Source organism: Podarcis gaigeae, assembly GCF_964106915.1.
Source record: "Podarcis gaigeae genome assembly, chromosome: Z".
NCBI lineage: Eukaryota > Metazoa > Chordata > Lepidosauria > Squamata > Lacertidae > Podarcis > Podarcis gaigeae.
Window position 1 is genome coordinate 1,820,545 of NC_139691.1, and position 12,939 is coordinate 1,833,483.

Consider the following 12,939-nt stretch of genomic DNA (forward strand, 5'->3'; position numbering starts at 1 on the left):
TCAGGGGTACATCTGAACTGCTCACCTGACAAATGGTGACTTCACCCCCCACCCCACCTGAAAAACCCTCTTGCCCGGAAGCACCTGCAGACACAGCTGCCTATTTCAGGCTCTTTTTCTGCCTCTGCAGGGGCTGCCGGTGCCAAAATGTATGCATTAAATATTCACAGTGCCATTAAGTGCAGCTTGAAGCAGATGTTCCCTGAACAGAAGACCGGCCAGGTGTGCATCTTATTATCCACCTACCATTTCCATACAGCCTCTGAGATGAAACTGCTCCTATTATCAGGTTTCGAGGAGGGGGCCATACGAGGCCCATAAATCCATGCTGGTTTTATGGTTGTCTTGCCTACCCTGCTCCTGAAGCTCTTTGATCTGCCACTTCCCATTGTAGCCCTGCTCACCCTGCAGAATACCCCCTTTGTAAACACTCCTCAAGGGTGACCTTCATGCTTCCCACCTCCTCTGATCTCGCTGCTGCTGCTGCTACATATCAAACAGGGAAATGGGATCAAGGCTGGGGGGGGGGGAGTTCTTGTGTGTTCTGGTGAGGCACACTGGCTCTCAAGCCTTAATTCCAAATCCAATCTAAATACGCCAGCAGCTAAGGCAGGCAAATCAGCCACTTAAGAGAGGAGGACGGAACACTATGGCTGGGACACGTCTGAGCTGCACTCCAGGTGTCTACATGACACCAGGACAGACAGAGCCAGATTTGCCTCAAGCCGGGATGCGAAACAGGATTCTTATTCCCCTCCTCCTCCTCCTCCATTCTAGGTTGAATGGAAAAGGCACAGATTCCCAGTCCCCCACTCAGGTGCACAGTCAAGGGCAAACTAGATGGTGCAATACTGCCTGTGACACAGGACTCAGCCGCACTGGCAAAGAAAAAGCAATCTATATCTGTTGTGACACAGAGGGCGCTGTGGAGTTCTGTTTTTGCCAACCTGATTTCTCATACAAAGTTTACAACGTGTTTAGCTGAAATGCTTCTCTGTGTCTCTGATCCATCCTCAGTGCCCCCTTCTGCCCTCTGAACACTGCCCCATGATCCTCAAGAGCATCCCCTCCCCACAAGTGGTATGCTGATGGGGCTATCTGAAAAACTTCCAGGCATCTGCTACTCAAAAGTGGGAGATTTGAGATTTGCCTCAGTGGCACCGTAGGCAGGGGCTAAGCACCCAGTGGAAGAGATGGGCTCTAATGTTATTGCACAGGGGTTTTGCCCTGCAGCTCAGAAGGGTGAGACCTGCTACTGCACCAACACATCAGAACACTTCCCCCCCCCCCCACACACCAACTCCCACCCCCAATGGAAGCATGCTTAGGGCAACTTCAAACCAAGCATGCTAACTGAACAAGGCTGGCTGGCATTGGCAGGCAACACATAGTATGGAGTAGCAGCTAGAGTGTTGGGTGTGCTCTGAGAGATCCGGGTTCACATTCAGCCATTAAACTCACAGGGTGATCACTTCTCTCAAGCCCAGGGTTGTTGTGAGGATAAAAAGGGGAGGGGAACTACATAAGCCACCTTCAGCTCCTTAAAGAAAAGGTGGGATACAAATGTAATTAATAATAATTTATTTCATATCATTTCTGAACTGCTGCTCTACACACACACACAAACTGGTGCGCAACTACTTTTTAAAGGTCACAAATCATTTAAAACAAATCTATAACATAGCTGTTCTAATCAAACTTCACAGTTACAGAAATATCACAAGGCAAGCAAAACATTTTTTAAATAAAAAAAAGCTTAAGTAAAAATGTCTTAACAGCCCATCTAATGATAGGAAGAGAAAGGGACTGCTGGGAGGGATTTCTACAGCTGTGGAGCCACTACTGAAAAGGCCCTGTGTCTGATATTCACCCATGGTTACAAGAGGCAGGCCTTAGGTATTGGCTTGAGCAAATCAATCAGCTCATACATTCCATTTTCACCAGGGTAGAAATATTAGACCTGCAATATTACAATTGCCCAGAGCAGGTCCTGGACACACTGCAGCTATGAGCCTTTCACTTGGCCTGCAGGTGTCTCAGTTTTCCTGCTCTGTGAAATGGGGGCTGCGCCAAATGCCTACTTGTAATTACAGGGTCGTTGAAAGGTTTGGAATTCTCCCTCTCAAGGAAGAACGAACAATTTCAAGCAGTGAAACATGCTGGCAGAGCCCCCTCTGCTAGTTGGCTTAGTCTGGAGATTTATACAGTTAGCAGGGCTCCCTGAATGCCAGATAGCAGCTTTGAAGCGGCATGCCCGCCCTTGCGATCCCTCTAAAAACCAAGAAAGGATAAGGAGGAACAGCCTCCTCCAGGCTGTTGTCCCAAAGAAAGATCGCCCCACGACCGCACTCTGGCTCATAGAGGAGCAGCCCCGCGCGCCATGGGGCCTGCTCTCCACAGCCACACAAAAGCCCCCATCGTTACTTCACACGCTCTCTCTGTAGCCATGGTTACTGGACACAAAAGCAGCCCGGTTGCGTCCCAGGAACCAACGGAATGCCAGGAGCCAGACAAAGAAGTCGGTCCAGGAGAAAAAAAGGGGAATTACTGGGTGCAAACGTTTTCCTTTCGGCTGCTGCCTTGGTCAGGACTGAGAAAAGGACAGCCCGGCCCAGGCTGGGAGCCTCAAGTTAGAGAGCGAGGAAGAGGAGAAGGCTCCTCTGAACAAACACGGACTTCCCCTCTTCTGATGTAGCTCCTCTTTGCCTCCTAACCCGCCTCCCCGGGAGGCAGACAAAGAAAAGGAGCACGTTCCCGGTCCCCCCCCCCTTCTGAAAAACGGGATATATTTCTGAGATGACCTTGCAACTCTCCAAGAGTCCAAGAAGTTGGGTTTGTTCTCAACCCTCTCTCTCTCTCTGGCCACCCGCTCTAAACTATGTGCAAAGGAGGGCATAAGCTGCCTCGCAATAGTGGGCGCGATCGCACAGAGATTCCTCACGGGAACCACCTCTTAGAAAGCCGAGAATCGGGGCCTTTTGTGCTGGAAGCCACCTGCGGATGACGCCCACCTAGGGAACTTCCTCGCCCTGCTCTTCTTCACAGCGTTGTCCCCACCTACCAGCATCTACAAGACACAAAGCTTTGCAAAAGAATAAAGTGGCCGAACTCTTGCTTCCACAGCCAGAGCAAAGGAAAAACATTATTACAGTGTTGGGTTTGTTCGCTTTTGTCTGTCTGTTTTACGCCGTCTGCAGCTTCAAAATAGCCCGCGCACGTGCGCATGAAGATGAGCTCTCTGCACGGGAGGCTTAAAGCAAACTGCGGCTCCTCAATTCGGCACTCCGCCGAAGGCGCAAAAAATCGGAAGCAGTCCCGTGAAAGTGGGGAAGAGACGCCGGTTGAAGAGCTACTTACCGCAAAACCAGAGGGAGATGGGCAGCAGCAGCCGCAGAAGCAGCAGCCGGGAGTCCATGGCCGGCTGGCCGGCGAGCGTCTTGTGGTCCCCAGGCGAAGGTGGCCTCAAGGATGAGTCCTGGTCAAGCTTGCCCCCGACGCCCCGCGCATCCCAGGCTCAAGTGGCCATGCTCCGGAATGCCGAGGCGCTTGCCGACTCCATGCTTTGCTTTAAACAGGCTGCTGGACAGACTCGCTGTCCACTCGCCACCCTGCTCTGGAGCAAAGGGAAAACGGAGACTGGATCACATGGACTGGAGGGGCAGGAGAGAGTCATGTGCTGGGCACTGCTAAAGAGTAGCGTGCAAGGAGGCGCCCTCCGCTGCGGCCTTAGAGGATGATGCGGAGAGGGGAGGCTGCGCCCTTTTATCAGCCAAATCTTAAACGCCTGCTCTGATTACTTTTTGTTTCGCCAGGCCTATGCAGGCAAATAAGAGTACAGCCTCGCAATAGTCTGCTGGTATTTTATTTCGATTTTTCAAAAAACATTACAAACAAGCAAATAACAAAAACACAAATCATATTTGCATATATTTGACTTTCCATCTTTTGTGGTTTCTTTTAAATTTTAATTTTCATACTGTATTTTCCGTAGGACTCCATCTTTGTTATTCCTTAGTTTCTGATAATAATCTGCTAGTTTTATCTTAGTCCTGCTAATGAGCACATGAATATTTAAAATATTCCCCAAAAAATTCCCAATCTTTAGTAATTTCTTCTTTTTTTTTGGTTTCTTATTACACCTGTTAATTTTGCCATTTCGGCATAATCCATTAATTTTATTAGCCACTCTTCCTTAGTTGGTACTACATCTTCTTTCCATCTCTGGACAAAAACCATACCATTGCATCATACATAAACGATTTTTTTAAAAGATCTTTTGGTATCTTATTACCTCCTATTCCTAAAAGAAAAGCTTCTATTTTTTGTTAAAAGATCTTAAACATCTTATTCAATTTGTTATAAATCATTTCCCAGAAAGCTTTTACTCTTTTACAACACCATCACATATGGTAGAAAGTACCTTCTTTTTCTTTACATTTCCAGCATGTATTTGGTTTTGATTTATACATTTTTGCCAATCTACTAGGAGTTAAATACCATCTGTACATCATTTTCATGTAGTTTTCCTTCAGTGTATAACATGCTGTAAACATGTCCACATTCCACAACTTCTCCCATGCGGCCATTCGTTCCTTGGTTTTTTCCTTTTGCTTTTAACTGTCTATGATTTTACTGTCTGGGTTTGTGTTTTAGTATTGTTGTAAACCACTGTGTTATATTTTTATGATACAGCGATATATAAATATATTTTTAATAAATAAATAAAAACAAAGACTGAAGCTGTTCTCTTCACTACACCTCCATGCTTGGATAAGCTGCACATTCTTAAATTGATTTTATCAAACTTTCATGTGGTGGTAGTGCTGCTGGATCAAGTCTCAGTAGAGGGTCCAGTGGGGAAGACAGTATCAAGTTATATGGGGAAATACCCAGAGAGGACTGGGGAAAGCCCTGTCTGAAACACTAAAAACCCCCACTGCCAGCCAGTGTAGAACTGCCTTTGCCAACCTGAGGCCATCCAGATGTTGTTGGGCTCCTCTGTTCTCATCATCCCTGATTACTGGCCATGCTAACTGGGGCTGATGAGAGTTGCAACATCTGGCTAATCTAGGTGTAGAGCAGCCTTTCTCAACCTGTGGGTCCCCAGATGTTGTTGAACTACAACTCCCATCACCCCTAGCTAGCAAGGCCAGAGCTCAGGGATGATGGGAGTTGTAGTCCAACAACATCTGGAGACCCACAGGTGGAGAACCACTGATGTAGAGTAACAGCAAGGAACCAGGTGGATTGGTGTGAGCCCACAAAGAACCATGTTAAGCTAAGCACCAGCACCTAAAATGACAAAAAGGACATTAAAAATAGCATTACGCCTGATTCACCCTATCCCTTTTCAAGCACATACAGAATATTATCATGAATCTACCCAATTTCTTATTTTAAAATCTAAAAAGGGACTTTAACTCATCTTTTCCCAACATTTATTGAAAAACAATCATTTCCTGTTTCTTTCATTGTTCTTTAAATATAAACTTACTGTTTGGATATTATTGAATCTCATGAAGGGAAGTTAAAAGAAAAGTTTAAAATGGGTAGAGGGACTAGGCAGGCCAAAAGTTTGATAGCTCTCTCTTGCCACATTCTGTAATTTGATAAGGGTGCTGAGAGTTCAGGAGGCTTCTGTTCCCTTCACTGGGGAATGCTGTGGACATAGTGTACAGTGGTACCTCGGGTTACACACGCTTCAGGTTACATACGCTTCAGGTTACAGACTCCGCTGACCCAGAAATAGTACCTCGGGTTAAGAACTTTGCTTCAGGATGAGAACAGAAATCATGTGGCGGTGGCACGGTGGCAGCAGGGGGACCCATTAGCTAAAGTGGTGCTTCAGGTTAAGAACAGTTTCATGTTAAGAACGGACCTCCGGAACAAATTGAGTACTTAACCCGAGGTACCACTGTATCTGGATTTCAGCAAGGCTTTTGACAAAGTCTTCCATGATATTTATGTGGGGGTAGTAAAATGTGGTCTGGACAAGGTAACTGTTAGGTGGATTTGTAACTGGTTGACTGACTGAACTCAAAGAGTGCTCATTTATGGTTCCTCACCATCCTGAAAAAAAGGGACAAAAGTCATGGGTGTGAGTCCCATGTTGGGTGAAAGTCCTGCACTGCAAGGGGCTGGACTAATTACTTTGTGGTCCCTTCCAACCCCACAAATCTGTGATTCTGTGGGGCTTGGCAGGGTTCTGTCCTGGGCCCGTTGTTATTCAACGTCTTTATAAACAACTGGTGAAGGAACTGAGGAGACGGTCATCAAATTTGCAGGTGACACCAAACTGGGAAGAGTAGCTAATGCCCAAAAGACATAATTAGGATTCGAGATAACCAACAGATTGGAGTGTTGGGCCCAAACTAACAAAATGAATTTGAAAAAGGGTAAATGTAAAGTTCTGCTGCACCAACAGAAGTCTAGAGTCTGCGTTGGTCAGAGCAAATTTGGAGTCCTTTGTCCAGTTCTGGGCACCACGGTTTAAGAAGCTGGAAGGTGTGCAGAGGAGGGAGACCAAGATGATCAAGGGTCTGGAAACCAAGCCTGATGAGGAACAGTTGAAGGAACTGTGTTTGTTTAGCCTGGAAAAGTGGAGACTGAGAGGAGTTGGAGACCCATCTTCAAATATCTTAAGGACTTTCGCATGGAAGATGGAGCAAGCTTGTTTTCTCCTGCTTTGGAGGGTAGGACTTGAACCAATGTATTCCAGTTACAAGGTAAAGGTAAAGGGATCCCTGACTATTAGGTCCAGTCGTGGCCGACTCTGGGGTTGCGGCGCTCATCTCGCTTTACTGGCCGAGGGAGCCGGCGTACAGCTTCCAGGTCATGTGGCCAGCAGGACTAAGCCGCTTCTGGCGAACCAGAGCAGCGCACGGAAACGCCATTTACCTTCCTGCTGGAGCAGTTCCTATTCATCTTCTTGCACTCTGATGTGCTTTTGAACTGCTAGGTTGGCAGGAGCTGGGACCGAGCGACGGGAGCTCACCCCATCGTGGGGATTCGAACTGCCGACCTTCTGATTGGCAAGTCCTAGGCTCTGTGGTTTAACCCACAGCGCCACCCGCGTCCCTCCAGTTACAAGGAGACTCTAACTAAACATAAGAAAAGTGCTGTAGTTAGGCCATTTCAGAGTCTGGGCTTTAAAGGGCTTGTGAGGTGGGGTGGGGTAGGGGCTTTTCAGATGGCAATATGTCTTAGTTCATTCAACGATGAGTCAGTGCTGTTTCAATACCCCACCCTCACAATGTGGTTGAATAGAGCCCTGGACTTCTGCTCCGAAGTCTTACACAGATAGCATGACTAGTAGATATGGGCTCCAAACTGGACCTGCTTTTGCTGACTGGACTCAGCTGCAGGAGTCAGAAACACTGCCTTTATTGGGAGCTCATTAAATGCTAGCTGTCGAAATGTTCAATCAGAATCAGAACTGGCTACAGCACAGGTAGCAAAAAGGTGGGCCACAGCTGAGTGGTTACTTACTGCCATGTGCAAATAGGTACCGGTACTTCCTACACCAAGGACCAGAAGGGTCACACGGCACAGATCAGAAGCCACCAGAGAACTTCAGCTCATTTGTGACCTCATTGCAGCATCCAATCTAAACAATGATGGGATTAAATTAACTCTAATGGGAGTTACGAATGTTCACCGTGCTTTCCTCCTTGTTAACCCATGGAGATGAAGCCTAAGTCCCAGACAGCTCAAATCCCAAAGAGTTAGCAGCTGAAGAAGACACAGCTATGGGCACTAAATCAGCAAGATTCCTTAAAAAAAAAAGTTGTGGTGGACTCTTTATGCCTTTGCAAACAGAAACTTGTTCAACAAAGGAAATAAGGACCCTGGATGGCCACAGCAGCCTTTTCCATGCTAAAGAATAAGGATAAGATGAGAGGCTCTGAGGGCAGTTCAGCCCAAACTGCCCCCTTTCAGCAATTGGTCAAACCCTTAGCCAGGAACCACTATAAACCTAGGCCTGTGGTTTAAAAAACAACTGAAAGTTCTGGGCCTGCTTAGGAAAAACTACATTTTGCAAGTTGTAAAAATTATGCAGATCAAAATGAATCTTGCATTTATTTGCTATGGCCAACACTGTTAAAAAGAACACCCTTCTTTCTAAGGAACTGCTGAAAAGGGGTGGGGATAATGAAATTGTGGAATGTTTGATTTAAAAGGTCTGGATCAGACCTTTTTCTTAAAAATCTGCATAAAAATGTGTGCTCATCCCCCGATTCAATATAGTTTGTTAAGAAAATTCTCTGACCGTAATAAATTTCATGTTCATGTGTGCTCATATATCTATTTAAAGACATTTTAAACACAATGCACACATTCCTAAATGCATTTTACCCCAATGTATTTGTTATTGTTTATGTCCTGCCTTTTCTCCAAGGAGAAGAAGGTGGAGTAAATCCCCCTCCCCGTTTTTTCTTCCCAAGGTAGGTGGAGAGACTGTGACTGGCCCAAGTGAGCTCTAAATGGCGATTGAACCCTGGTCTCCCAGGTCCTAGTCTGACACCCTAACCACTACACCATGCACTGACTCAACTCATTTCACCTCAGAATGCACAGAAACTGGATTGCTAAAGCATCCCTGTACTTAATTGCTCCTTGGCAACCTGAGGGCATAAGCCTGCCTCTTTGTGGCCATGCTTTCGGTCAGGCTTCACCAACCTAATGTCCTTTTTGGCCAGAGCAGGAATGCAGAGACTTCATCAGTCAACAATGTTATGAGAAAAAAAACTGCTCCTTTTCCCTTATGAGGTACCTAAGAGCCCATATACAGTGGTACCTCAGGTTACATACACTTCAGGTTACAGATTCCACTAACCCAGAAATAGTACCTCGGGTTAAGAACTTTGCTTCAGGATGAGAATAGAAATCGCACGGCAGCAGCGGGAGGCCTCATTAGCTAAAGTGGTGCTTCAGGTTAAGAACAGTTTCAGGTTAAGAACAGACCTCCAGAACTAATTAAGTACGTAACCAGAGTTACCACTGTAGAGTCCTTTTGTAGGTTCTCTATCAGTAGGAGGAATAACAGAGGCCAACCAGAGAATATCGAGAAGCAAAGCAGCTAGTAAGCCTGATCTTTATTAAAACAGTTGCAACAGGGTCCTTCTTCACCACAAGCAGGAAAGAGGAGGAACCCAGAACAAAGGTGTGCCGGCCCTTATATAGACTTTTTGAAATTGCCCATCCTCAAACTCAAGACCATCCCCAGAAACATCATACATATATCAAAGGGGGCGGTCTAAAGCAAAATCCTGTGTGTGTCATCTCCTGTCTGGCAGGTTACCTGACTGCATTATCTGGGTTTTGGCCGCTCTTTTGTTATTATAACTACTTAATTCCTGAATCCAGGTCACAGGTCACAGGCTCACCCTATTCACACCTTAAATGTGCCCTTAAGGCAGGATTTGTGAGCACAGAGACAATGGGGAGGTTTTTTCCCATTTCCTTCGACCTTGCAGATAAATATTTGAGGTCATCCTGCATGGCCCCAGGACCTTTCTGTGGGTTTCAGACATGTGGGTTACATACCTGCATGTGGTTTACACACCTGCCTGGTACACCCACGAATACCCACTATATATATACTGTATAAGACCAGAGGTCGTCAAACTAAGGCCCACAGGCCGGATACGGCCCACCAGGCTCGTTAATCCAGTCCGCAAACCTTGCAGACTCCGCTGCCCACTCAGTCAGTCCCCGCGCTAAACAGGCACGGCGCAGAGGCAGAACCCAGAACAATGGTGCTCAAGCCCTTATGTAGGCTTTTGAAGTTTACCACCCTGTAGCCAGAGACCACCCCCAAAAACATCATACATACATCACAGAAGGAGGCGGGCTGCAGCAGAAATACATCACAGGGGGCGGGCTACAGCACAAATCCTGTCTGGCAGGATAGTGATAATGGTCACTTGATTGCTTCACCTGGGCAGCCTGGCCATTCTTTTGTGATGGTCCATACTTTAATTCCTGAATCCAGCTCACAGGCTCACCCTATTCATACACAAGGCGCTCTAAAGACAGGTAAGCACAAGACAATGGAGAGGTTTTCCCATTTCCTTCAAAATTTGAGGTCAATTTGGGAGAGTCAACATGGTTTCAGGTTTGCTCTCCTGTACTATTTCAGACACATGGTTTATATACTTATGTATGTGTTTGCCTTGTAAATTTATGAACATTTAATTTATATATTTGACACCCTAAGTTCTTATAACAGTGTGGTGGATGTGCCCCTCAAAGGTCGCTGGCCAGTGGTTGGGGGTCGCTGCAGCGGTATGCCCTGCCTCCACAGCGGGTGGGCGGGGAATGCTCCACCACTGGGTAGGAGTCAAGAATCTCCACATAATTTCCCAAACAAAGATAGACCACGATACTTGTTGTTGTTAAGTCATTTAGTCGTGTCTGCCTCTTCGTGACCCCCTGGACCAGAGCACGCCAGGCCCTCCTGTCTTCCACTGCCTCCCGCAGTTTGGCCAAACTCATGCTGGTAGCTTTGAGAACACTGTCCAACCATCTCGTCCTCCGTCGTCCCCTTCTCCTTGTGCCCTCCATCTTTCCCAGCATCAGGGTCTTTTCCAGGGAGTCTTCTCTTCTCATGAGGTGGCCAAAGTCTTGGAGCCTCAGCTTCAGGATCTGTCCTTCCAGTGAGTACTCGGGGCTGATTTCCTTCAGAATGGAGAGGTTTGATCTTCTTGCAGTCCATGGGACTCTCAAGAGTCTTCTCCAGCAACATAATTCAAAAGCATCAATTCTTCAGCGATCAGCCTTCTTACTACTCTTTCCCAAACACTTTTTGGATCCCATCCTTCTAGCTGCTTTGTGCCATGCATGGAAGACGCCACAAATAAATCCCCTAGGCCAGCTCAAGTGCAGCTAAGTGGGTGGGCAGTTCATCGCCCTCAGCTGGCAGCCCTCCAAACCTCTCCATTATAGAAAGTACAATATTAGAAGTAACAAATTATATAACACAAATTAGTAGCAATAAAGGATAGACACTTATAACACATTTACATACATTGCAGGGATAATTCTTACAATGATCCTGTGAGGTAGAGCAGTGATATTATGCCACTAGCCCACACATTGCTTGGCAGAAAGGCAGAAGCTGAAATGTCCTTAAATACAAACATGTCAGAGCCATTCAATATGCAGTAATTTTTGTGCAGGGAAGAGAAATTTGTGTGTGTAGCAGTAGGTGTTGTTGTTGTTGTAGGGTTGGGGGTTAGAAGGGAAATCTAGCTCCACATCAAACCAAAATGCTAACTCAGGTGGAAAAGGACAGCTATGCTCTCTTTAGGCACACCCAATGTGTTGGAGAACACTTTGTGGAATGCAGCTGTGAGCAACGCACACCTATTAAGGACGTGCAATTTAAGGAATTGGTTTCATTTTGATGTATTAGATTCCCCTCTCTACTCTTACAATGATCCTGTCTGGCACCTGGTGCATTGGAAAGAGGGATTTGGGGGTGGGTTGCTGGGGAGCTCACATAGCTAGATAAATCTGCAGAGATAACACAGCTGGAGTCTTGCAGATAAACTATGTTCACAATCCCTCTGATAGGGAAACAGAAGCTTTTGTACCCAGGGGAACCAAGCTTCCAAGAGGCAAATACCACCCCTCCTCTTTGTTTTTTAGTGCTGTTGACTTGCAAGCCCACTTCAATAAAGCATTCTTTGCAATTACCTGTTTGTGCAATTTACCTGTGAGATTTAGGGTGCTTCCAGATAGGGGCTTCATATCACAAATGTGGTTGTGGGCTGCATATTGGTGTGCCCCCCCCCATTGGATATTCCACAGAAAGAGCACATCCAGATTAAATGGGGGAAATATACAAGCCAGCATTTTGATGCTACATTCATTCATTCATTCATTTATACATGAGGCACTGATTCCTCCCCCCCCCCAAACACCATCTGAAACTACTCATATTGCATCTTTTAACTCCCAAGGTGGCAAACAGTTAAGAGAATAAAACTGTACAATAAAGATTCAACCATAAAAACAAAAATCAAGAACAGCAGCAGCATCAACTAGTTAGCATTTTGAACATAGAACCATATTTTGGACTACACCTGTCTGGCTGCGGATGATGAAAATTGTAGTCCAAAACCTATGGATGTCTCCAGCTCACTGTAGGCTATGCCAAGCCATGAGAACCATCCACTTTTTAAAAATCTGTGCTTTGCATTTTGTTTTGTGATGTGAACCCAGAAGCAAATAGGGATTGCTTAGCCTTCATGAACTGGTGTTTGTGTTGTTGTTTGTGTGTGTGTGTGTGTGTGAGAGAGAGAGAGAGAGAGAGAGAGAGAGGGAGGGAGGGAGGGAGGGAGGGAGAGAGAGAGAGAGAGAGAGAGAGAGAGAGAGAGAGAGAGAGACTCCTAAAGTCATGGGGACAATAAATATCAGAGGAACTTGGCTCACACTGCTGTGTCCGAGAATCAGGACTAGCCCAAGACATCTTGTTGTTTATGAAATTGTTTCTCCACCTTCCCAAGTCAAGGTGCATAATATCCCAAAGCTGGTGAAGTTATTTAGGCATCAGAAGCAAGAATATCCCACAATTGCCTCTTCCACTCCCCAGCATTAAAAATGCAATAATGAGTGAACCAACTAACAATTTAATGCCATTTTATGATGCACACACCCAAAGCAGCTACTTGGTTTGCAAAAACAAATCAAAAGGTTCCAGAACTGGCTTGCTTTAGTTTGGCTCTCCAAAATTTTATTTATTTATATTTATTATTTTATATTGCCCTTCATCTGGGCATCACAGAGCGGTTTACATTATCAAAACACAAACCAGAAAATATCTCCCCAGCACACACAGTTGTTAAAACATCATAGGTTGTTGAATTAGCTAAAGGCCTGGGAAAAGAATAATGATTTTGCTGGCACCTAAAGATCTGCCAACCTAGCAGTTTG

At 45.9% G+C, this 12,939-nt stretch overlaps 1 protein-coding gene across 1 annotated transcript in view; it reads right to left on the bottom strand.

Moving 5' to 3' along the window:
* Positions 1–3,818, bottom strand: part of CRB2 (crumbs cell polarity complex component 2) — a 66,935-nt gene extending 63,117 nt beyond the window's left edge. Inside the window, exon 1 of the mRNA XM_083721600.1 lies at positions 3,358–3,818. Within this exon, the coding sequence (XP_083577726.1) occupies positions 3,358–3,415 (58 nt within the window). The 5' untranslated portion in view covers positions 3,416–3,818. The remainder of the gene's footprint in view (positions 1–3,357) is intronic.
* Between the last annotated feature and the right edge of the window lie 9,121 nt (positions 3,819–12,939).